Here is a 26,830-nt window from a genome sequence, read left to right as displayed (position 1 = left end):
TGCCCAATCGCAGTTGGTCAGCCACCACTGCAAGTCCGGTGCGGTTACCGCCGAGATCTGGGCCATGTCAGAGAGATTACCTGGATGTTGCGCCCACTGGAACTTCTGGTCCCACTGCAGCACTCACATAGGCCATCTGGCATGTGTCACTAGCAAGATACAGGAGGCCATGAGGCCCAGCAGCCTCCGTCATTGTCACCGAAATCCAGAATAGAAGGTGAAACATCGGTAACAGCCTGAATATCCTAGACTCCCCACTCAGGAGGATAGACCTGAAAATGCACTGTTTACAGAACAGCTCAGATGAAAGGGAGTGTCTGAGGGAGTCCAGTGTGCTTTCGGCATGTTGACAGTAAACGCAAGCAAATCCTGAAGGTTCGCTTTAGTCTGATGGTGGGAGACGACAACCTGGGGTAAGCCCGCCTTCAACAGCCAGTCATCGAGATAGGGGGAAGACTGGAACCCCTGATCTGTGCAAATGAGCTGCAACAACCCCCATCACCTTGATGAACACCCAAGGGGTGCTGGTAAGGCCAAAGGGGAGCACAGTGAACTGAAAGCTCGTAGCCTACCGTAAACAACAGATATCACCAATGTGCAGGCAAGAATGTGAGAATAGTCGTCCTACAAGTCCAACGCTACTATCCAGTCTCCTGGGTCCAGGGCAGACAAGGCCTAAGCCAGAGTGAGCATTTTTCTCTTTCTATGACTATCTTGCTCAATGTTTGACCTGGACTTTTCAGCTTTTTTTTTTAATACAATTATTATATTATTATTCCTGTCGCCCACAGATATGCTTCTTCAGTCCTGATGCCCACACTGGCTTATATCACATATATGACAGAATTCTGAGACAATAAAGATTTATGAAATTTGTGCGCCCTGATAAAGGAATATTTTAATGGTGTTTGGTACTTTCCGAAACGCGCGTCGGCGCTTTTCTTCTGTCTATGATTAGGTTGTCTCTCTTCCCTTTTTGCTTTATGTAATGGGTTATGTTGTTTTTTCATTTATGAATTGAGTGATTGTTTTGTGTGAGTGGGTGGATGGTTGCCTGAAGGAGAATGTGTGAATTGTTATTTATGTTGAACTGTATATTTTGTTATTGGACTGTTTCTTTTCTAAAAGCTTTATGGAATGTTACATATCATGAAGTTATCAAAATGAACTGTTTTGTATATTTTTCCTTTTGCCTATTTAATAAAAAAAAATGATTAAAATGAATAAATAAGGAAAACCTATTAGCTGTTCTGTGGGCGTTTGTTTTCATATTCTGGAACTTTTGTCCTATCTTTACTGCGGGGATACCACTTTTTCATGTTTTACGGTTTACTTTTTTTTCCCCTGGCGAGTGGTTCCCCTTTGAATAGCTTTTCTCAGGGTCCCTCTTCTGTTTTTTGGATTTCAACAGGGGACTAGCCCAATGGACAGGGCAAAGAGCCCCGTCCTCCCAGGCAAAGGGGGAACCCCCCCCCCCAAGCAGAACACCACAGACCCCAAGAGGGAAGTGGGAAGAAGAAATAATTTAGAAGAAGCCCATTCACTCTAAACAGAGGAACCCGGGGCAAGGCCTGGGAGGCCGAAGCACCTCATGCCCCCTACAAGGCAACAAAGCTACCATCCAATGACAGGACAAGGAAGAGGAAGAAGAAAAGCCGAGAGGGCCCAAGGAAACGAGGCAAAAGGCGAGCCCACCATTGATGGAAGGCAACAGGACAGACAGAGCGGTGCCAGCAGTAATAAGCCACCGTAACCAGGAAGAACCGCCCGTGGCCCTAGGAAGACCGGGAAGGTTACAATTGACAAAAGGAGAAACACAGAACCATCAAAGCCCCCACGATAGAAGCATGAAGGCGAGGAAATATCAGGACACCCTCCACAAGGGGACCGTGCACACGACCCAAGAAGCATCAGCAACATACATAAACGCCATGGAGAGCAGAGGCACGAAGGCGACCAGAATCCCACAGCAGAGCGCAAGCTATATGACAACTTACCCTATTTGGGGTAGTAGTAGCTAAGTCCTAAGACATGGGAACCCTCTTTGGAAGGAACTTCCGCAGCAGAGGAAAGAATGAAAGAGCCACAAGGAAAACACCCCCACAGAAGGTTTGTCAAGCAGACCAAGAGAAAACAGAAGGCCTAATCTCAGGGCCAAGTCTGTGCAGACAACTCCAGCAAAAACACACAGTCAACTAAGGGGCCGTCCAGCAGCCAACAACCCCATAGTCCCAGCAAGGAGGACTCAAATGGCTATAAAACACTCCACAGCAAGGGCAACCGGCCCAAAAGAAGGTCCAGCACCAGCTCAACTCAGCAGTCACTGAGGAGGAGAAGGAGGAGGAGGAGGATAAGGCCGAGGAGGACGACGGAACCCTGCCAGGAACCTTTGGATGGTGGAGTCCGCCGGGGCATGGAATAAGAGGCTGCCATCGAATGGAAGTTCAATCAGCCGCTCCCGAATATTTTCAGGGAACACGCCATCCCGAATCCAAGCATGGCAGCGGAGGTCGACTGAGGAAGCCATGACCCGGCTCAGCACCTGCAAGATGTCCAGAACGGAGCTGAGAATATACGCCGCTAGCTCCGGGCCATCCAACGCATGATGCCGTATGTCCACCTGAACAGTCTCTTGGGAAGCTGCGGATCCCAAAGACTCCGCAGAGTCCCACAAACAAGAGAAGGCCCTTGCCAACACACACAAGTTGTTAGGGTCCCACTGGGCAGCGCTTTTTGAGGCGAGCATGTTGCACCCCCAAGAGTCCAGCCAGCGGGCCTCCCGGGACGGCAGAGTCAACAGTGGCGGCAGGGAAGGAAAAGCAGTCCGCAAAAGTGGACTTGAGGCAGAGGGGTGGAGGTAAAGACACGCCAGGTCATGAGGCACCGGAAGGTGCCGGTGCAGAAGGTGTTATGGCACCCAATCCCCTGAGGCGGGCGTCTCCAAGCTCCCATTAGGGAGGAAAGGTGTGAACCCTCAAAGGGAAGCAACAGCTCCCTCTCACCAGAGGCCTGGTGGAGAAGAACAATTGTTACTTACCTGTAAACAGGTGGTTCTCCAGTATTGGTGTCTTTCATAGATTCACATGCTTGAATATTCCCCGTCGTCGGAGTGGGAGTCCCATGGTAAATAAAATAGCAATAAATACTAAATATATAATAATATATAATAAATATATATATATACATAATAAGGAAAAACCCAAAAAATGCATACAAGAAGCATCCGGTGCCTAACCAAAAAGTTCCACATAGGAATGCATGGGGACAAAGAAGTTCCAATGCAGCCTATCCTTGTCATTAGGTTAGTCCAAACTGCAGCCAATCAGGCGCCAGCAGCCCTCTAGAACCTTCTCAGAGCTCAAGCCCTCAGATTTTCGTAGCACAAGAGTGACCACAGCGTCTATGAGGAGAAGAGAGCCTCTGAGGGGAGGAAGGGAGGGTTGCATGTGAATCTATGAAAGACACCAATACTGGAGAACCACCTGTTTACAGGTAAGTAACAATTGTTCTTCTCCAGTATTGGGGTGTCTTTCATAGATTCACATGCTTGAATATAGAATAGTAAGCAGTCCGTATCCGAACACAAAGTTTCCAGAATGCAATGTATACACAAAAGGTTGGAATCAACAGGTGTAAACCCATACCATAGAAGTTATACAACTATATGTATACATAGAGAAGACATGCATAAGACTGGAAACCATAGGAGGAGGGTAGAACAGAGGCTCACCTTATTGAAAAAGATTACGGAGCACAGCTTGTCCCACTGCGGTATCTCCTTCAGCCATGGCACCCAGATTGTAGTGCTTTGTGAACGTGTGCCTGCTGGACCACGTGGCTGCTCTGCAAATCTGATGCAATGGAACTCCGGCAAAGAGTGCAGTCGAAGAGGCTACAGACCTGGTAGAGTGGGCTCTTACTGCAGACTGTAAAGGCTTTCCCGCTTTCTGATGGCAGAAAGCAATCGCCGAAGCCACCCAGCGGGCTACTGTAGGTTTGGTGACTGGTCACCCTTTTTGAAAACGGCCGTAGGCCACAAAGAGCTGATCCGATTTTCGGAACTGGGCTGTTCTGCTGATGTAGAACTTTAAACATCTTCTAATGTCCAAAGAGTGCAAGCGTTGTTCCGCAGGAGATTGCGGGTTGGCAAAGAAAGACTTCAGTATAACAGGCTCATTAATATGGAAGTCTGACGGCACTTTTGGAAGGAAAGTAGGGTTAGTGCGTAAAAGCACAGAATCCGGTTTAAACTGCAGAAATGGTTGTTTGATCGTGAAAGCATGTATATCACTCACTCGACGTGAAGACGTCAAAGCAAGTAAAAGCGCAATCTTCCATTTGACATACTTGAGGTCTGCTTTATGGATTGGTTCAAACGGTGCAGACATTAATTGTGATAGGACAATGTTGAGGCGCCACTCGGGAGGGGGATGCCGAACTGGAGGAAAAGTCCGAAGAAGTCCCTTGAAAAATTGACGTATTAACCTGGTTGAGCATAAGGAGGCGGAGCCATCATGGCGGAAGCGTGATATTGCCGCCAGAAAGACCCTTAAAGTAGCATGTGACAAACCCGACTGAGCCAGATGGAGAAAGAAAGGGAGGAGCTCAGCAGGCGTGGCACGCAAAGGATGTACTCCGGCGTCTGCACACCAGTGGCAAAAGCGTTTCCATTTCAACTTATAGGTCTTTATAGTTGGTGGAGCCCTGGCCTGAGCGAGGATGTTACGACACTCCTGAGGGATGATTAGATGTGCAAATTCACAGTACTCAGGTTCCAGGCTGACAAGCTCAGGGAAGAGGGGTCCGGATGGTAGATTTGACCCCTGTTCATGGAGAGAAGATCCATTCGAGGATGAAGAATGGGTTTGCAGTGAGACAGGAGTAGCAGTTCCGAGAACCACGCCTGTCGTGGCCACCTGGGAGCAATCAGAAGGATGTGGCAGGGTTCTCTCCGCATCTTCCAAAGTACTCGAGGCACTAGAGGGATCAGAGGAAAAGCGTAGGCGAAGAGATTCGACCAATCCATCAAAAGGGCATTGCCTTGGGATCCTTTGTGGGGATGCCAGCTTGCGTAAGCGGGGCATTTGCGGTTCTCTGGAGTCGCAAAGAGGTCGATTTCCGGGAATCCCCAACGGTGAAAGACCATATCGAGTGTTGGCTGGTGGAGTTCCCACTCGTGGTTGGATGATCGGGACCTGCTTAGGGAATCCGCCAGGAGGTTGGACAACCCCGGAAGATGAAGTGCGGTGATTTGGATTTGATGATTGATGGACCAGTCCCAAATCGCCTCTGCCAGGCGGGATAACACCGGAGACTTTGTTCCGCCCTGCTTGTTTATATAATGCATGCAGGTCGTGTTGTCCGTCTGTATGAGAACTGACTCTCCCTGCAGCACTGGTTGAAATGATTTCAGGGCCAAAAAGATAGCCATAAGCTCCAACTTGTTGATGTGCCAGGTTTTTTGATCCAAAGTCCATTTCCCTTTGACGGACAGGTCTTGGAGGTGAGCTCCCCAGCCCTCCAGGGAGGCATCCGTCGTTAGAGTCAGATCTGGGGTGTTGGACAGAAAGGATGTGCCTGCCGCTAGCTGGTGTGGTTGTGCCCACCATTTGAGCGCCTTCATGGGAATGGTGATGGAAACCTGATCGTTGAAGGAACCGGTGACTTGACGCCACTGTTTGTCCAGAGCCTGTTGGATAGGTCGTGCTCGTAGTCGGCAATGAGGGACAAGAGCGATGCACGACGAAGCCATACCTAGAAAGGACTTCAACAAACGGACTGAAACGCACTTCTTTGCTAGAAGTAGCGAAACTAGTCGGAGAATCCTTTGCTGACGTTCCCGGGAGACAAATGCCTTGGCTAGTTTGGTGTCCAGCGTTGCTCCTAGGAAATCCTTGCAAGTTGTTGGCTGCAATTGAGATTTCTCCAGATTGATGGACAGACCCAAGGAACGGAATACTGTCTGACAAACTGCAGTATGGTGTAGAAGTTGTGAGCGGGATTGTGATTTCAGGAGGCAGGCGTCGAGATATGGGAATATCTGTATGCCTTGGAGACGAAGAAAAGCCATGACCGGAGCCAACATCTTTGTAAAGACTCGGGGGGCCAAACGGAGGCCAAATGGAAGGACCCTGAATTGGAAATGAAGGTGCCCCACCTTGAAGCGCAGGAACTTGCGATGACCCGCTAGAATAGAGACATGGAAGTAAGCGTCTTGAAGATCGATGGCAGTCATGAAATCTCCGACTGAGAGCAAACGCAAGATCTCTGCAAGCGTTAGCATACGGAAGGTCTGATCCTTGAGATAATGATTGAGTGCTCTCAAGTCCAGTATTGGTCTCCATTCTCCGTTCTTTTTGACGACAAGGAAAAAACGGGAATAAAACCCCTTCCCTCTCTGAGACTTTGGTACTACTTCCACCGCACCTTTTTGAATGAGAAGGCGAACTTGATGAAATAGTTCTTTGAGGTGCGGAGGTGGCGGTCCGGAAGGTGGCGTTGGAGGAGGTACCTCGACAAATTCCAATGCATGGCCTCTTTTCACAATGTCGAGTGCCCAACGGTCCGTAGTAATGGAGGACCATTGAGAACCAAACAGAGAGATTTGACCTCCAATTCTCCGTTCGATAGACAAGTCATTGACGTTTGTTGGATTGTCCTCTGAAATTAGACTTCCCTCTGTAAGTTCTGGCAGGTTGCTGGCGGGAAGACTGTTGGCGGTTACCGGTGAAACGTTGGTTACCTTGGTTGAAGGACCGATATTGACTGCTTCCTCCACGAAAAGTGGATGTAGTGCCACGTCCTCGAGCACCCCGAAAGGGCTGCTTCTTAAACTGAAGGGTACCCAAAGCACGTGCAGTGTCCGTGTCCTTTTTAATGGATTGTAGCGCTTCATCAATATGCGCTCCAAATAATGACTCGCCGTCATATGGCATATCTAGGATTCTTGCCTGAACTTCCTGTCGAAACGAAGTTGAGCGTAACCAACCCCGACGACGCAGGACGGCCGCTCCAGCGAGTTGGCGAAAACCAGTGCAGGCTACATCCACTGCACAATCAGTAAGTTCTTCTGCCGTTCTTTCTCCTTCTTGCAGAATTTTCTGTGCTTCTGCCTTGGAAGCATCCGGGAGTAACGCCACGTAGGCGGACATGTCAGCCCAAGCCTGACGGTCATAACGACCTAAGATAGCCATAGCGTTAGCTACTCGAACCATTGTAGAGGACATGGAGGAACATTTACGCCCAATAGCATCTAGGCGACGGCCCTCACGGTCCGGAGGAGCAGTGATTGTAGACGCCGGATTTTTTGAACCCCGCTGAACTGCCTGCGTGACGACAGAGTCGGGCTTAGGTTGACCTGTAAGGCATGCTGGAGATCCTACAGGAGCTTTGTATTTCTTCTCTAACCTCGGCAGTTGTGCTGGTAGAGAGTTTGGCGTCTTCATTATTTTCTCCCCTTCAGACCAGATGAAGTCTATAATCGGGACTGTGTGGATCTGTTTTAAGGGCTGGTTCTTGAAATCGTATAGGAAGCAATCTTCCTCTCTGTGTGCTCGTGGTAATTTGAATCGTTGCGCCGCCCTGTCCATTAACTGGCGGAAGCCAGCGATATCTACTGGAGGAGAATCCCCTGTTGGCACCTGAGAAGGGGATGGTGTTTGAGCACGATAGTCATCCCACTCCGCTAAATGTTCTTCACCATCCTCATCTACTTCAGAAACTTCACCATCCTCACGCTCTGGAGGATTCTCGTCATCATCATCCTCTGGATAAATTGTAGTGTGAACCCGAACTGATGTAGTTCTGTGAACAGTTACAGGCGACGTCGGTTGAGGAGGAGCCAGAACCGGGTCAGAAACTGGATTCAGCCCCGATGGAACAGCTGTAACCTGTGGCGTTGGTGGGAAACGCCGATTGTAATCTTCCAACATACTTTGGAGGTTCGATATCATTGATATAGGCAACATCGCAGTTGGAACTTGAGGGTGAGTTGCTTGATGTTGGCCATACTGATCTTCCTCGTCGTTACTGAATTCTTGGCACTTAATATTCAGATCCGAAAGACTCCGAGCTTGGTCATCAGACTCTTGATCAGAATCAGTAGCAAACAGCGGAGATGGAGGATTAATCATCTCTCTTTCTGTAAAAGTCTCGAACTGAGTTTTGCTGGACTGTAAAGGCAATAAAGGCATTGAAGCAAATGAAGAGGCTGGCGTGGAAATTGTGCCTTGCGTACGCGTCGACGGCATGACATCAGTCGACTTCTGCGATGGAATTGACTTGGAAGCCACCGTCGACGGAGTAATCTACATTGGCATCGTCGGAGCCATCGTCGACGGAACCTTCACTTTCAATGTCGTAGTCGACGGAGTCGTCGTCGACGGAGTCATCGTCGACAGAGCGGTCGTCGACGGAGCGGTCGACGGAGCAGATGGAACAGGCCCTCTCGTCGACGGGACAGATGTCGGCTGTGCGCTCATCGTCGAGGGCGTCGACGGAGTCAGAGTCTTCGAACTTCTAGTCGACGACGACCGGGTCGTCGACGAGTGAACTTTCTTCGTCGATGAAGATGAAATAGGAATCAAAGAAGACACGGTCTTAGAACTGAGAACCACTCTCATCGACGACGAAGACGTCGACGCCAAAGCTGACAACGATCCAGAGGCCAGCGTCGTCGTGACCGTCGTCGTCGATTTGGAACCAGAGACAGCCATTCTCGTCGACGGAGCTGGGACTACCGTCGTCGACGAAAATTCAGTTTTCTTCACAGAAAAACTGGACATTGAAGCAGAAGGAGCCTGAGAGCTTTGTCTCGTGGGCCCAGACGTGGTAGGTAAAGGTGAAGACACCGCAGGGGTCAAAGCGAGGGAAACTTTCCTCTTTAAGAAATGGTGAAGGCACCTCCTGCACACTACCACGTTTAGAAGCTGCTTTAGAACGGCCTGACACAAGACTTTCAGCATCAGAAAGAATATTGTCCTTGTCCTTTAGCCTTTGAAGCCAAACAAGTAAACGGCCTTCTCTGTCCTTAAGAGTTTTCTCTGAGAATTTTCTACAGAGCTTACAGGTGCCTACCTCATGGTCCGGGTAAAGGCAGTAAATACACTTACTGTGTGGGTCATCATGAAATAATCTCAGCTTTCCACAGGAGGAACAAGCTCTGAAGAGAGACTTCTTACTTGAAGACATTGTGGAGAAACTGGAACACTTGAAGAAAGAAAACTGAGCAGAGCTCAGGGAGACTCCCTTATACACGACGTGCGGTAGAAAATCTGAGGGCTTGAGCTCTGAGGAGAAGGTTCTAGAGGGCTGCTGGCGCCTGATTGGCTGCAGTTTGGACTAACATAATGACAAGGATAGGCTGCATTGGAACTACTTTGTCCCCATGCATTCCTATGTGGAACTTTTTGGTTAGGTACCGGATGCTTCTTGTATGCATTTTTTGGGTTTTTCCTTATGTATATATATATTTATTATATATTATTATATATTTAGTATTTATTGCTATTTTATTTACCGTGGGACTCCCACTCCGACGACGGGGAATATTCAAGCATGTGAATCTATGAAAGACACCCCAATACTGGAGAACCTCCAAGAGATGGTCCACTGTGAAACGAGCAACCGGGTCACCCATGCGAAGAATCGAATATGCTACTTACCAGTATGCATCTGTTCTTGGCATGTAGGGCTGCTGACATTCATATCTGTGCATAGATCGCCGCCTAGTGTTGGGTCCGGATGATTGCACATTGTTGTCCTGGAAGAATCTTCGAAGTATCACGAGATAGGTGGCTCCTCCCCTGGACTACAGTGCGCATGGGCATCGACTCCATCCTCACATTGTTTTTAGCCATTGTGGCCAAGATGGAGTGAAACTAAGTGAATGATGACCATGCTAGAAGTATATGTGAATTCTGCAGCTGCTACAGGCGCCGGGGAGGAGGGCGGGCGATATGAATGTCAGCAGCCCTACATGCCAAGAAGAGATGCATACTGGTAAGTAGCATATTCGGTTCGAGGCATGTGGGCTGCTGAATTCATATCTGTGCATAGAATACATAGCAGTCCCCCCCATTAGTGGCGGCCGCCCGTGCCAGCTGCAGCAGTTTGGAAAAGTGTTTTTAGAACAGCCTGCCCTACAGCTGCCTGCTGTTTGGAGTGCACATCAACACAATAATGCTTTGTAAATGTGTGTGTGGTAGACCATGTGGCTGCTCTACATATGTCTTCAAAAGGAATATTTCCAAGGAATGCCATGGAGACCCCCAACTTTCTGGTGGAGTGGGCCCTTGGTGGAATGGTGAGAGTACGCTTGGCTTTCAGATAGAAGATCTGGATACATTTAACGATCCACCTAGCTATACCAGCCTTGGAAATGGGGTTACCTTTGTGGTGTGGCGCAAAGGCAACAAATAGTTGTTTAGTTTTCCTAAATCCTTGGTCCTATCGATGTAATACATCAGGGCCCTCTTGACGTCAAGGGTATGGAGCATTCTCTCCGCCATTGACTCAGGATTTTGGAAGAAAACAGGCAATTCAATAGTTTGGTTAATATGGAATTGAGACACAACCTTAGGAAGGAAGTTAGGGTTAGTGCGAAGCACCACCCTGTTAGAATGAATTTTAATAAATGGCTCTTGGATAGTTAGTGCTTGTAGTTCGCTAACTCGCCGCAGCGATGTAATCGCTATGAGGAAAGCCACTTTCCACGTCAAGAATTGAATCTCGCAGGAATGCAGTGGTTCAAAGGGAGGACCCATCAGCCGGGTGAGGACCACATTGAGGTTCCACTCCGGAGCTGGTGGAGTCCGGAGGAATGATACGTTTGAGTCCTTCTAGAAAAGGCCTTAATGGCATGCACTCTGAAAAGTGAGAGGTGCTGCCTGTTCTGGAGATAAGCCGCCATTGCGGACAGATGTATGTCAATGGAAGCATAGGCCAGATTACATTTGTACAGATAGAAAAGGTAACAGAAGATATTCTGAATAGAGGCATCTAGCGGGTTAATGTTGTGGTCTGCGCAAAAAATGACAAACCGCTTCCATTTTGCCGCATAGCGTGCTCTGGTGGTGGGCTTCCTTGCCTCTCGGATGATGTCCATACAGTCAGAAGGCAAGTGTAGGTAGCCAAACTCTAAGACTTCAGGAGCCAGATCGCCAGGTTGAGCTGTTGCGGATCTGGATGCTGAATGTCGCCATGGCTCTGCGTCAGAAGGCTGGGTGTGAGGCGTAGCCTCTGATGCGGTACCACGGACAGTTCCAGAAACGTGGTGTACCATGGTTGGCAAGCCCACGCTGGAGCAACTAGGATGAGAGTCGAGTGTTGCCTGAGTTTGCGTGCCATCAGTGGTGCTGGGGGAAAAGCGTACGCAGATTTGCCTGACCAGTTCATCCATATCGCATTGCCCTGCGACTATGGGTGTGGAAACCTGGCGGCGAAGCTTTGGCATTTTGCGTTCTCCCTTGTGGCGAACAGGTCTATCTCTGGATGACCCCACCTTTGGAAGTACGGTTGGAGTACTGATGGATGTATCTCCCACTCGTGCATTTGGTGGCTGTGCCTGCTGAGCAGGTCCGCCATCTGATTGTCCTTGCCCGGGAGGTGTTGCGCCATGAGGACGATTATCGTCTGAATGGCCCACTTCCACATGCTCTGAGCCAGACGAGACAGCTGCGGAGAGTGTGTTCCTCCCGGCTTTTGAATGTAGTACATGGCCGTCATGTTGGCCGTCATGTTGTCCGTCCGGATCAACACAACCTTGTTGCACAGATGTACTTTGAAGGCTTTGAGTGCCATGAAGATCGCCATCAGTTCGAGAACATTGATGTGCATCTTCCGCTGCTGTTGCGTCCAGAGTCCCTGCACCGTGTAATGGAGTACATGAGCTCCCCATCCCTGGAGAGAAGCGTCCTTTGTCAGGATGATCTGTGGCACAGGCTCTTGGAACGGTCGTCCCTTGCAAAGGTTTCGTGGATTCCACCAATGCAGAGAGTTGTATGCCCGACCGCTCACCAACACTAGGTCTTTCAACTGCCCGTGAGCCTGAGTCCACTGACGTGCTAAGCACTCCTGAAGCGGGCGCTTATGTAGTCTCGAGTGCCGGACTATGGAGATGCAGGAGGCCATCATGCTTATCAACTGCATGAACACTCTTGCCGGAAGAGAGTGTTGAGGTCTGAATTTTTGTATCAGCAATTGAATGCTGCTGACTCACTGAATTTGGCTGTGCTGTGGCCGCCAGAGTGTTTATCGTCACACCCAGATACTGCAGTATGTGGGCGGGCTGAAGGTGGGATTTTGGGTAATTCAGTGAGAATCCCAGATCGTGCAGGAGGTGAATGGTGTGGGACATGTGGGCGGCACACTGCTGGGCTGACTTTGCCTGGATGAGCCAGTCGTCCAGATAAGGGTAGACGTGGATGTTCCGTCTCCTGAGGTGCGCTGCCACTGTCGCCAGGCACTTTGTGAACACCCTGGGTGCCGTGGTGACACCGAAAGGCAAAACCTTGAACTGGTAGTGCTGGTTTTGTATGGTGAACCGGAGGTACTTCCTGTGTGAAGGGTGCAGTGGAATGTGAAAGTACGCATCCTTTAGGTCTAAAATTGCGAGAAAATCCCCCTGACTGAGCAACGGGAGCACTTGCTGCAGGGTCAGCATATGGAAGTGCTCAGACAGGATGTAATGGTTGAGTGTGCCTGAGGTCCAGGATGGGCCTGAGGGACCCGTCCTTTTTTGGTATTAAGAAGTACAGGGAGTAGACCCCTGTGCCTCTCTCGCATAGGCACGAGCTCGATTGCTCCTTTTTGCAGCATGACGGTGACCTCCTGCTGCAATAAGTGCAAATGCTCGGCCGACATAGGACGGTGTCTTGGGGGCATGCCGAGTGGAGTGGACGTTAACTCCAAACAATAACCGTATTGTACCAGTTTCCTGACCCCTCTGTCTGTGGTGATGGACTTCCAGACCGGCAGGAACTGCTGGAGTCTCCCCCTGACCGGTGTTGTGTGGTCGGGGGGCAGTGACAAGGCCACTGTTTGTTGGTGGCAGAGGATCTGGAGCTGTTGTTTCCACGACCTCTGCCCTTGGCGCTGTTACCACGATATCCACCTCGACTCTTGTTGGTGTATGTGGACTGAGTGTTGCCCTTGTAGTACTGCGTGGACTGGGAGAGCTGGCCTCTGGAAACGCCTCTAGTGCTTGAGCGACGAAAAGACCCACCCCGAAACTGCTGGGACTGTAAGGCACCCATGGATTTTGCAGTTTCCGTGTCCTTTTTAATTTTTTCTAGGGTGGTGTCAACCTCCGGGCCAAACAGGTGATCTGGGTTGACTGTTTGATTAAGGATGGTGGTTTGGATTTCCGGCTTAAATACAGAGGTTCGCAGCCAGGCATGTCGCCGTAGCATAACACTAGTGTTTATAGCCCTGGCAGCGGTATCGGCCGCGTCCAGAGCGCACTTAATTGAAGCGTTCGAGATCAGCTTCCCTTCCTGAATCATCATCTCAGCCCCCTCCTTGTATTCATCAGGCAGGTGGTGCAACAGGGTCTCCAGTGTGTCGTAGTGTGCCCTGTCATACCTCGCCAAAAGCGCTTGTGTGTTTGAAATGCTCCAGATGTTGGCTGCCTCTGCTGCTACCCTCTTCCCCGATGCCTCAAAGACCTTGGATTCTTTGTCTGGGGGAGGAGCATCACCGGTAGTCTGAGAATTAGCTCTCTTCCGGGCATTCGAGACAAGGGAGTCCAGAGGCAACTGTCCTTTGATGTAGGTAGGATCAGTAGGCGCTGACTTGTATTTCTTCTCAATCCTAGGGTTTATCACCCTCGCTCCGGTAGGTTCTTTAAAGATCTCGCCAGCATGTTTTAAAACACCTTTCAGCATAGGCAGAGTCTTAACAGTTTTTTCTGAGACTGAGAAGGTATCAAAAAGGAAGTCGACATCCACAGGGTCAGCATGGAGCTGGACGTTGTGATTGTTAGCTGCCCGCTCAATGAGGGCATTGAAAGCTGCAGAGTCTTCTGTAGGGGACGTTTTTGCAGAAAACAGTTGAGGGTCTTGTCCTGATTGATGATCACCTGGGTCAGTTCCAGCAGCCCAGGGTTCGTTGGTATCCTCATGGTCTGTATAGACAGGATAACTGTACTCATCCTCATCATCTCCCTCTCCAGCGTCCACATCAGAGTAAGTGGGCGAAACATTATGAGTTTGTGGGGAAAGTGGTTCCACCAATACGGGAGTGAAAGTGGAGTCCTTTTTCTTGAGAGGGATCTTGTAGGACTCCATTGGGCGTTCTGGGGCGATTTTCCGCTTGTGGAGGGAAAGCCTGCCCGTTTCGGCATCGATGAAGTGTTCCTGATACTCGTCCACCGAAGGTCATCGAGGTTGTGGGCCGGGGACCACCGCTGACGACTTCGGCGCCGAGGAGACCTTCTCGGGCACGCTGGCGACCGCCTTAGGAGCGAAAGCCTTCGGCGCCATCTTTGGCGGCAACGTGAAATGGATGGGCGTGGACGCCTTATGCGGTTTCTCCACCGGTTTCGTTGGCGGAGGATCCTTCGGACCGACCAACGCGGTCCCGTCCTTGATGCGTTGCAGGGAGTCCCGTCACCTTCTTGGTGAACGCGGCGGATGGGCGCGCCAGTTCAATGGAATCCCTCGAGGCCTCACCCGGAGTCTACTCTCGGGGTGTGCTGCCCTTGGCCTTGTCCTGCTGACGCTGAGTCGTAAGAACCCTCGGGTCATCCAGCCGTTTTTTCGGGTCACCGAGCGCTTTCTTCGGGTCGCCGATAGCCTTCTTCGGGTCGCCGAGGCCTTTGCCGGCGTCGACCGTCTTCACCTTAGTCTTTGGCGCGGCATACTTCGTCTCGACGCCCTTGACTTGAGCCTTCGGCTCGACAGTAACCTTCGGCGCCGAGGGCTCCGAGGCCTTGGAGCCGACCAAAGCGATGCGCACTTTCGGTTTCCAGGACAGCATCTGCGCACGGTCTGGAGTCGAGACCGTAGGTTTCACTTTCAGTTTCGTTTTGCCAGGGTGTGGCTCAACAGCAATGTCCATGGCCGAGCCCGAAGGTGGGGCCGTAGAACCCATGGTAAGATCTTGGGTAAGGCCTGAAGGCGATCCCTCGACCTGAGCCTTATGAAATGGCACGTCCCCAGAGTCAATTTGAGGAAGCTCCTCATCCGAGCTATCCTCCATGGCCCCGAGGGCCCAGTCGTCGTCTCCTACCTCGTCGACGACTTCTTCGGCCTCGAACATCTCTGCATCCGCGTCGTAGTCGACGTCCGACGCGGGATTCGACTCAGTAATGTCCTGGATAGATTCGTCCTCGACATCCCCTGCATCGAAGATGTCCGCAGGCGCCGGTGCAGCATGCTGGGCCTCCTGGCGCGCAGCTCGCCGAAGCTTAAGCGTCTTCTTGGACCTGAAGCGTGAGCAAGCCATACACTTAGCTTCATCGTGGTCCGGCGACAGACACTTGCTGCTCACTGGGTGGACGTCGATGTGGGGATACTTCGAGTTGCAGACGGGACATCTCTTGAATTGACTTCGGTCCATGATGGACGGTCGATAGGTGTGGAGCGTCGACTGGGCCTTCCGCGTCGAGAGCACGCGGGAGTAGAGAATCCGGCTCGGAACCGAGCTGGAAGAACTAAGACCGAACGCAAGACAATACCGACGTATTAGACTAAAGACCTTTTGGTCTCAAGAAAGTTTTCTATCGATTCCGACAAGAGGGAATTCAACTAACCCAATGGCGGAAAAAAACAATCTGAGGATGGAGTCGATGCCCATGCGCACTGTAGTACAGGGGAGGAGCCACCTATCTCGTGATACTTCGAAGACTCTTCCAGGACAACAATGTGCAATCATCCGGACCCAACACTAGGCGGCGATCTATGCACAGATATGAATTCAGCAGCCCACATGCCTCGAACGCCCACAGCTGTGGACACTGCGTGAGCGAAGGCCGCACCCGCCTCCGTAGGGCCCCGCGGTGGAGAAAGCAGCACCTCCGTGGGCGACAACTGTAAACTAAGGCAGCCGTCCCCGTAGCCAAGCGGGCGGGCAAAGGCCAGACTTGGAAGTCAGAAGGAACAAAGAAAGGGGGACCTGCCGCTCCTTTGGCGAACACCTCGGCCTCGGAAATGGCGGGGAGGCGCCCTTCGATGACGCCGGTGAAAAAGACACCACGCAGCGGCCTGTCTCCAAGGGGGATGACACCAGTAGGCACCCAACTTCCGAAGGAGCGTCCAAAGACGAATCCACGGCACGACCTCTGTGTGGCGCAGTAGAGTCCACCGACTGAGGCAGAACGACAACACCATCCAGCGTCGCAGGAGATGCCAGATAGGGCTCCTTCAAGTCACACCGTGCCGGGGACCGGAGTGGAGCCAAAGTGGCCAAGGGGCGATGCCGGAACAACGCAGACTCGACCTCCACCCAGGCATCCGCCTACGTGGAGGAACGAGAGGGACCGGGGGAGCGACACGAAGCCCTGCGCCAGCAGCGGCCCAGGATGTGACTGAGGTGGCCCGGCGACCCATACGGTGGCGCCAAGGACGATTCAACCTCAGACTCTCCCTCCGACGAGGCAGCTGCCTGCGGGGAAGGAAAGGGGTCGGGAGGGGGTGAGGGCTCCCCGCCCAGCCTCGACCCAGAGCGGGACGAGGAGGGACTACCAACCCCTGTGGTGCCGCCCAGACCAGCAGGTGCCGAGGCGGTGTCAGCTCAGCCGTGGATAAGGCCTGCCCAGAGGGCCGAGCAGGGCTCGGGTATGCGACCAGAGCGCCGGTGACCTTCCATGACACCACAGGGACTCCGGTGGGAGTTTGCGATGAGGCAGAGGCGCTGTGTTCCGAAGGAGGGATCCCAGAGGAGCCGCACCCCAACAGCACCACATCCTCCAAGCCTGGATCTGAACCGGTCGGCGCTAAAGCTGTCACAGAGGGCCCCGCGCAAAGCAAGGGATCCGCTGACGTCCCAGGAGGGGGAGGAGGAGACGTCAGCGAGGCCTGCAAAGCCGCTGAATAGGTCTATCTGGACTCTCGATGCCCCTTCACCGGGAAACCGTGGATACGAGGACAACACGCAGGGCCCCATCCCCCGCGAAGGGGGCCCCATCCCCCGCGAAGAGCCCACATCCCCAGCAGGCCAAACACCAGCCGCCAGGGACAAACTGCGACACTTACCCACCGGGGAGCGATGCTCTCGCGGCATCGGAGAGGGGCGAGGACGACGACAATGGCCGTTTCTGAAGCGGTCTGCTGAGGCTTATCGATGGAAGGAGGCTGACCTTGGGAGATGCGCCAAGAGTAGTTTTATCCGGCGCTTCCGCTGCGACTTTGGCTTCAACTGTTGACACGCCTCACAATCAGTGGTGCCGTGATCTTCCGCTAAACACCACATACAAATTAGATGAGGGTCCGTCGTCGACATAAGACGCCCACATGACGTCCAAGTCTTGAAGCCCGAAGTCATTCGCACACTGTTCCACCAAAAATTAGCACAATGAGGAAGAAAAAAGGGCCCCAAACAGGCCAGAGCAGAGACTGGATCAGTGTTGCACGCAGAAAAGGAAAAAACTGACGTAGGCGCGCCGGGATGGGACTTGTGACCTCGCGGACGACGCATGGGCGGAGTCGCGTGATGCCGCCCCCCCCACGTGCAGGGATGCTGTGGCAAAAAGTTTTCCGGATCCAGTCTCATGCCTGGGGATAATTCTACGTTATGGAATCTGCAGCTAGTAGTCTATCAGATAAGGCATAGCACAAACGACCACAATACAGGTATACTGGAGAAATTATCAGAGAGTTCTACACCGTCTGAGGCAGGCGTAGTCAGGGGTGCAGACAGCCAATCATTGAATATAGAGAGGTCATGGCAAAATAGCTGGGTCGCCAACCGTGGGGTCTGCTTCCAGGACCAACTGCCCACCCATGTTCTGGAAAGACCAGACTAGGAAGATTCGGAGGCGGAGGTGGAGGCTGCAGGAGAGGATGTGGAGTCTGACCCAACCTCTGGCCACAGACCCATGGGGTCGGAACGAGCCACGCCCACGGTTGAGCAGAGGTTGCTGAACTTGATGTCTTGTGGCTAGAACAGCTGAAAGCCCCTTCTGTAGGCATGGAAGGGGCGAAAGGCAGACCGCAAGAACATATGGCCACTTTAAGGCCCAAGGACTGTAGGATGCTGGCTTAGTATTTGATGCACACTTATTTAAGTGATGCACCTTGCACTAATCCAAGCAACCCTTATGGTGATTTTAGTGGTCTTTGATAACCATAGAAAGCTCTCAAAGAGGTAGAGGTGGAGAGCAGCCTTCAGGCTTATCTTGAAAGAGTGTTAAGCAGCTTGTTTTACCAGTTTAATCTGTGGTTATGTTATGTTATGTTAAATGGCACTTTTTAAGCTGAGGTTTCCTGGTGCTTGCTGACAGAGCATGTGTAGAGTGACAAGGAGAGATTACCCAGAGAGAGTGAACAGAAAAGTTTTGAGAAGTTTCCTGAACTAAAAAAGGGAACCACTGGATTTGATGGCCTGGGGAAGGGGGTTCCAGAATTTAGGGGCAAGGAGAGGAAAAACGACAGCCCCCAAATTTATTGGTTTTGAATTTGGGAGTGACAAGTAGGTGATGGTGAACTGAACGGAGGGAACGTGCAGGTCGATACAGAGTGATCAGGGAGTTCAGAAAAGCGGGGCAGGGGCAGTGAAGAGATTTGAAAACCATGCAGTAGTGAAGTAGTGTGGCTCACTGGTTAGAGGCGGCAGACCCGAGCGCAGAGGACGGCCCGGGACCAGGGTTCGATTCCCGGCGCGGCAGGTTTCTGGACCAGGGGTCAGCGGACTCGATAATTCTCTCGCCTCGGTGCCCACTCTGATCAGCGTTCACACTCGGCAACTCTGGGCATTAGCTTGCCTCATCTTCACTAACGGCCCCACCAGACCGCCGGGGATGCCTGGTCTCACCCTGGAGATACCCATTAAGGGACCAGCTCTCAGGGAAGCCAGGAAGGGTTTCGCAGCGGTCGAAGCGCCTTGGGACCCTACGGGTAAGTAGTGCGCTATATAAATGCCTATACATACATACATGCAGCCCGTCTTAAAGGCTGCCCTCTCCTCAACTAGAAGCCAATGAAGCCTGCGGAGCAAGGGCTTCGCAGATTGCCACCTAGGGATCTTAAAGATAAGACGGGTGGCCTGATTCTGCACGACCTGGAGACGACAAAAGAAATCTGGGGAGTGCGTGATAGAGAGAGTTAGAAAAGTCGAGGTGAGAGAGAACAAGGGACATGACGACCTGACACAGAGCCGCATGTGGAAGTAGGTGCCTGATCTTCCGGATCTTTCGGAGCTGGAACATGCACTAAGAGACCGTGGCACCCACTTGAGCTTTAAGTGACAGTTCCGCGTCGATCGTCACCCCCAAGCTCTTAACTGCCTTGACTGGTGTGGGGGGGGACCAAGAGGACCCCTAAGAATTCACTTGGAGGGCAGAAGGTTGGAGAGGTACTCACCCGTGGATGCCTGGGGACCACGTTAGCTACACCAGGAAAGCCAGGTGCAAAGGGGCAAGGAGACGGCAGAAACGTCCTTAGACAACAATGAAAGACTTTGAAAAAGTGTGTCTGGAGAAGTTCAGGAAGGAGTCCAGTGGAATTAAAGGGTGGACTAAGTGAAGAACCTTCAAGTAGAGAGGACAGAGTCTATGCCACTCAGAAGAGACCAGGAGGCACGAAGACAATGACCATTGATGTCAGGAGGTTCGGGAGAGTAGACTGTGACCTTGTTGTTGCAGCTGTGAGGACCACATAATGCTGAGGAAGACCAGGAGTCATGCACAACCTGTTCCACATCAGATGTCAGTGACTAGGTGGTCGGTGTCCAGTGGAAGCACCAACAAGCCTTGGTAGACGCAACTGAAGTGGAAGATGAAGGAGCAACGTTCGAACCGGCAAGGTCTAAGAGACCAGCAGCAGGAGAGTCAGAGTAGACCCCAAGCAAGCAGGGGAGCCAAATGAAGCAGACGAACCTCAGGCCGAAGGCACAGGAGTCGCAAGATGACCTAGAGCAGCTCACCAAAGATGAAGGCCCACAGTGAGGAGGATGCTTATCTTGGAGGGAAGAGATGCTGGAGCTTTTTGTAGCCCGAAGAATGCTGAAGTGCAGAACCAACAAGCCTTGGCAACAGCAAGTTGATACAGTGCACAGGGGTTCAGTCCCTTCATGTCCGGCGAGGAGAACTGGCCTCAAAATTGCAGAGAGGACAGGTCAGGCCTTGAGGAAGTTGCAGAACCACCACCTGTGGTGCTGAGCCTCAGGATGTCAGTAGGACGATAGGAGCAGCAGACCGCTCAGCTTAGGTTCGGTGCCTGCAGATGCAGGGGAGTATCTTCATTACTCCAAGGGAGATTTCTTCAGCTGTCCTTGATGCCCACCGGTCTCTTGAAGAATCAGACAGAAGCACAGACACAGGTGACCAAAAAGACGAACAGCAAGACCAGGAGCAGCAGGAGTCTTCCTTGGTACAGTCTTGGAGTGCCTTCAGCTGCCGAACTTTTCTAAGATGTCATTCATCACATTACACAGCCTGTCACGCATGCTTTCAATCACAATGACGATAGACTAGTCCAACGAAGTCCAAGTGTCCAGACAGTTGAAGAGCAACGTAGTTTCAGGAATAAGTCTTGTCCCATGACTAATCTAAGGACCCACCCACAGGTAAGCCCTTGAGTACCCTAAGGAAAGGGTTGAAACAACTCTGGGGTTCCTCTCAGAAGAGGGGCTGGACAGAGGGGAGGATACTCCCATGACTTTTGTCCAGTTTTGGGCCAGAGCGGAAACCATGGGCTCCCTGAACTGGCTCAAACTGGAGCATGCAAGCTGGGCACCAAATGTGCCCTTCAAAGCAGTCTGGTGGAGCTCACATGTGATCCCACCCCAGACCAATACAATAAATCCTATCTGGGAGGTGGTTACACCTCCCTGTGACGAAAAACCTATTGTTCTACCGTCCCCTGCTAGAGCTTGGCTTAGCAGCAAGAAGACAGAATCGGGTCTGTGGTCAGCAGCAGCACTAGCTTGCTGGCAGACCATAAAAAGCTGTTGCTGGGTGTACAATCGGTGTTGGTGTATGAGGTCAAAATGTTTGATGCCAAACATGACTGGGTTCAGTGCAACCACTATATATTTAGACAAATCGCAATAACTGATGTCCACTATATGTATTAAAATGGCTGACCACTTACAAAGCCTGGATAATCGACTCTGGGGTTTGTAGGGGTGTCCTACTCATGCAGGGGCACCCTCACACTTTTAACCAAGCACCTTGCCCTCAGGACTAAAGAGCCTGCCATAGTAGTGACTTCTAGGTTTTAAGTGTTGGGACATATTTGTGGTCAGAGGTACAAGCACCAACTTGCACAGACTGCCATTGCAGGCCTGTAGTCACAATTTAAGTGGAATCCCATGGGTGGCATAATACATGCTGCAGCCCATGGGAGACCCCTGGTGTACCTATGCCCTGGGTACCTTAGTACCAAATACTAGATAATTATAAGGGAATACACCCTAAGCCAATTGTGGAGGTACCAAAGTGCTTACCATGGTCAATTTAGGAGAGAAAGCACAGTTGCTGGGGTTCTGATTAGCAGGAGCCCCGCAGACTAGGTAAAAAACACACTACCTGGGAAACTTTTGAAACAGACGTGTCGTACACCATGACAGAGCTGTAAGATTCACGGACGATCCGCCGTGCCTTCACGTTTTCTAAAGTGTCAGTGCGCTCTGCAATTCTGACGTGCACCACCTCAGCATATCCACTGAAGTATCACAGATAATTTTCTGTGTAGCGAATTTCTGTAGCACACCATTGTTTTGTGCTTACACGTCCCATTATACTGCAGAGTGAAACCACAGCTTATAAGCTGTAGATATAACTTGTACCCTTTCATCTGCTTCTTTAACCAACATTACGGCAAACGGCCGGTTGTTATCACCGCAGCTCGACTTTTCGCTTTCTACGTTAGTATTTTGGACATCGGTCAATTTTACCCTTGAAATACCCTTACCAGTCAGGTTGGAATTATCACAGGCAGAGAATTCGTGGGATTACTATTATTGCCATCCTACTGCCCTGAGGAAGTCGCTGGATCACTCCCATGTCAACGAAACACGTGTCAGCTGGTTTTTGTTTGCTCATTTGAATAAAAAAACAAGATTCAACACACTGGAGATGAACATTGACAATTCTTTAAACTTTCCAAATACTGTGATTTGAATGACATCTTGCAAACGTGTGCCCAGGTCTTACTTTGTCAAAAACACACTAACACCAAGAAAAAAGTGAGGGTAACCATGTAAGCAGATCCTACTTTCCTACACTTGTTATAGCTCGTGAGTCCTTAAAGTGCACCAGCGCCAGAGGTCTGCCTTGTTCCGAAGAAACAGTTGCCATTAAAGGGCATGTCTATTAGAGAGGCCTGAACATGCCCTGAAAAGCCACAAGTCCTCAACAAGGCGTAGCTTCGAACAGCCAGTCGATAAAATCGCATTGTCCGGCCTGCTGTTGCATGCAAGACACGCTCTCTCCTAACACTTATTTTTATAGGATGCATTTGCAATGCAATAGCTAAAACTCTTGTAAATGACAATACCTTTTATTTATCGGTTTAAGAAACAGCACATAAATAAAAGGCATTGTCATTTACAATGCCAATAGCTCAAACTCTCGTAAATGTGAGGCGCATTGCAAATGTATTCAAGTAATTTGGCACGGTAAAATTCCCCTCAGAGGTGAAGCTCTGGATCCGGAACTAACGCCAGGGCAGGTGTTCTAAATGGCCTCACTGGCATCGTCCAAAGTCACTTCCTGCACCAACCGAGTCCAGTGCCTTCTACTGGTGACCTTGTTCCTTTGACTTTTCCTGACCCAGTCAGATTCCTGGTGTCGCTCTACAGGTGAGGAATCTCCATGTAAATTAGAAAATGAACATTAACTAAAACAAGATATTAATCCAGATTCACCCCTTGATATGCATGTAACTATAAACCATTGATCCAGTTGAAAACATCAATGATGTAAACCGAAACAAGTCACAACTGGTAACAAACAAACCCTTTGGAGAAAATCTCTTTAATCCTCAAAGAACTGTGTTGGTGCTCAAGAAGCAACTGTATTAAATTCAACAGTGGCTTCATTCTACACAAATTGGTAAGCTCCTGTTGATCTGTTTACTGCTGGGCAAACCTCAGGAACTAAAATCTGCTCTAACTAAGAACTAGAAACAAGCTCCTAGACCACTGTCCATCAGTAGATTAAAGAAATTGATGAAGTGACTAGACGCAATTTGTATTAGGGTTGTATCGTACAACTATCAAGTCCAGTAGGACAGATCAAGAGAATTCAGAGTTTGGTCACTAGGGAGGCACAAGAGTTTAGCAACCGTAGTTTTCTTCTGGAAACGCAAACATTATGACAATCCAACACTAGATGGCACAGTCTCCAGTTTCTTGGGCTACAAGTGTTTTAACTAAATGATGATTGATTGATAAAGAAGTGTTACCACAATAAGAGTAGTAGTGATAGCCACGATAGCTAATGGGTTCGAATAGGAAGAGCATAGAGACTTTTCAGTCTCTAACCAGGGAAACAACGCAATGGTAGTGGGATGAGGTGGGCGTAGGTGTGGCTGTGGAGGTGAGCTTGAGGTTAGACCTCAAATACATCAAAGGAGTTCTGTGGGCCTGTGGTTGCTAGCGAGGGCTGGGTACCATGTAGGTATTTATGAACTGCATGTTTTGCTGACCCATCTGTAGGTGCTTGGAACCATTTCTAGTGGGGTGGAATGATTTAATGGCTAGCATGTTTGCATACTCCTTAAAGGTTTTAATGTGTATAAAGTCATTGAGTGAGGAGCAGACTTGTAGATTTTCAAAAATATAGAAACATGAATTTGGTGGGTGTTGCCTGAAAAATGTAGGGTTAGGTAATCATCCATTTCAGAAATGTAGGTATTGAGGCAGTTTTACAATTCATTCCAAGCAACTATTATTTCATTGCTGTATGGGCTACAGGTAGGATTTACATCATAGTGAACTGGGGGAAGTATAGGTTAATTTATTATCTGTAGCCAACATTCGCATGTCACTAAACCTTCTTATGGACCAACATAATGTTCTTTAAACTTACTACTTGCATATTTATTTTTCATTTCTAAAGCACAACAATTACCTAAAAAAGCGTGTCAAGCTAAACTGCATAAGGGGAAACAGAGTGAAAAGCTGTGTCTTCAGGCCTTTCCGAAATGGTAAGAGATCCTTAATGGAACTGAAGTATATAGTGCCCCAGGCCAATTCTGTCCACATGTGAAGCATGAGAGTCTCAAATGTCCCCGCCAGCCAAAAAAAACTGGCTTATGCGAAATTGTCCATACTGCCTTGAGCGTCTACAGAGGCAGTAGGCCTCATGCCCTTCTGTAACCTTAAATGTATCTCGCCTGTAAAGGCCATCAACTTCAGATCACGTCCTTCTGATAAACAAGTCCGAGCCGCTGGCCTCTGCCTGCGTGCAAATCTTACTGTACATCAAGTTCAGGAAGAGATAAACAGAAAACATCTGTCATTTAGAAGAACAAGATTGGCTAAGAGTAGAGGTGGTGTGTAGTTTTTACAAATCTATATAGGACCTGCGTGTTTAGACAAATTAAGGGATTGGTGTCCAGACTCTTTCCAGACACCCCCTAATGATATGTAGCCTTTAGACCAGCTAGCTCCCAGTGCCACTGTAAGCTCCGTAACTTTACCAAGGAGCAAATAGTTTCTGGCAACTATCGAATGACAACACTTGATCCTGCAGGGATCGATGAAACAGTACAGTATTTTTCTTTCAGTCACTCGTGCTCACTTCTTAGAGATTTACACAGAATAAACAAGGGGGGGCGTTTTCAATAACCATTAATTTAACCCGCATCATTCTAGTATAAAATATGAGTGCTGGAAAAACCATTAGACCAAAACAGATATATACAATTACAAGCACCAACAGAGTAAATAAAAGGAAGAATTCTACCATGGTGCTAAAACAGTGAATATATGCAGGCATTTAGATACATGGAGGTAATCAAGCGTACTCCTATAATGCAACCATACCTAAGTGTATGTGGGTGTAAAGCCAAGAATCCCCTAGGAAAGAGCCACCCCATTACCTGATGGGAGAGAACGAAGGACCCCGTCTTGGTCTTGAGTCGGACACCCTGAAAGGCATACTGTTTCTGCGTAGAGACTTCAGAGTCTTGTGTCAACATGCAAGCTTCTCCTCTGGTTGCCAAGTGAAGATGTTCTTTTATACCCAAAAGGTATCCTCAGGGGTTCTACCTAGATGTGTAACGGTACTGTAGGCCTGTCGTCCAAAGAGGATGATAGCAGAGACTTTTGTAAAGAGTTATTATACAGAAGATGGTAATCCTGCAGGCATGTGATTAAGATAGGATACCAAGAATCCTCATGCATAATAAATGATGCTAGTCTTCGAAGAAAACCACACAACATTTATTTGGCACGTAACTAGGTAAAAGGTCAGCACCAGAGGCGTTATGTAGAGCAAGGTAGGACAAATGTAAAAGGTTGTGCAATTACCTAGGCCTATATTGGGATACATTGGGGCTCATACCAGTGGGGGCTAACCCCAACTTCTCAACCAATGTTTTGTTAGCTTTTGAAATTAAGACGGCAACGTGGCACAAAATTAACTATAACCTTTTGATAAACTTTCTATCTTTCGGTATGTTCTGTTTTCTTAACTTCCGAGAAGTGACCCAAATTGTTTTGATAAAATGTCCAGCATTTGTTATGTGGTCAAATACCTCCTAATGTTTTGATTCTGTGGTCACCAGTGCCTCATTAAAACTGTATAAAAGGACTGTCCACTGCCCAGCTCATTATTCACCTCATACAGTGCATTCCACAATGAGGTGCTTCCAGATAGCAGATCGATTTAGTATTCGATAAGATTATACTGCCTCCTTGCAATTTGATTTTCAATGTCTCCCACTCTCTCACTATTTGAATTGCTGTGTTTTAAGAATTGTTAGATTGGTTGTTTTTATTCTTGATTAACGATGTGTCTGACACTTGTTACTTGCTTGTGTCAGAAGCAGGGATAGTCAAGAGTGGCACTTTATTCAGAATGTATCTTGTTATTTCAGATAACACGTTCAGTGTAATTAACTATGTGGAAAAAACCCATCCTCTAACATTACGAGGCTTGCACATAAGATTGTTTCATAGGCGACCCGCCTGAGTGGAAAAATATCTTCCTCCTGAAAGAGACTGCTAGAATTTAGAAGTGTAATCTGTTTGTGTTCCAAGAACGTAGAAGGCATATCAGATGGTAACAACAATTTGGAAGATACACAGGTCCTCTCTGATGAATAGGTTTGTGCACAAAGCAAAAGTCAAGACTTGTTTATTCAAATACAGTACATGATTAGTAAAATTAGGTTGAAAGTTAAAAATGTTTACCGACGTTTCTTATTTTAACCAATTTGCTTTTCAATGCTTACTTTTTCGCTCTTACATACTCCTTTGCCCAGTTATTGGTCAACACTGGAACAACTTCAGCAGACGTGTCTTCTTTATTTAATGACCACAAATCTTTGGCTTCCAATGGTCGTTTATATCCCAAAATCATTAATCTGTGACAAAAGTTACAGACCAAATCAAAATATGAAGCAGAGAAAGTTAAAACAATGAAATTGTGTTTTTAATTTTATTTAAATAAACAATACATAAGCAAAAGGATCGTGCAACAATGCAATAAGATGCATTCCTT

General features: G+C 49.3%; 1 protein-coding gene across 1 annotated transcript in view; it reads right to left on the bottom strand.

Moving 5' to 3' along the window:
• LOC147668204 (multidrug resistance-associated protein 1-like) overlaps positions 1-26,830 on the bottom strand; it is a gene marked incomplete at its 3' end in the record, with an annotated part of 614,782 nt that overhangs the window by 539,346 nt on the left and 48,606 nt on the right. Inside the window, exon 2 of the mRNA XM_086948707.1 lies at positions 26,562-26,693. Within this exon, the coding sequence (XP_086804833.1) occupies positions 26,562-26,689 (128 nt within the window). The remainder of the gene's footprint in view (positions 1-26,561; positions 26,694-26,830) is intronic.

Source organism: Lissotriton vulgaris, unplaced genomic scaffold (genome assembly GCF_964263255.1).
Source record: "Lissotriton vulgaris unplaced genomic scaffold, aLisVul1.2 SCAFFOLD_1214, whole genome shotgun sequence".
NCBI lineage: Eukaryota > Metazoa > Chordata > Amphibia > Caudata > Salamandridae > Lissotriton > Lissotriton vulgaris.
The sequence above is the reverse complement of the archived record's forward strand: the minus strand, read 5'-3'. Positions and strand labels throughout refer to the sequence as shown.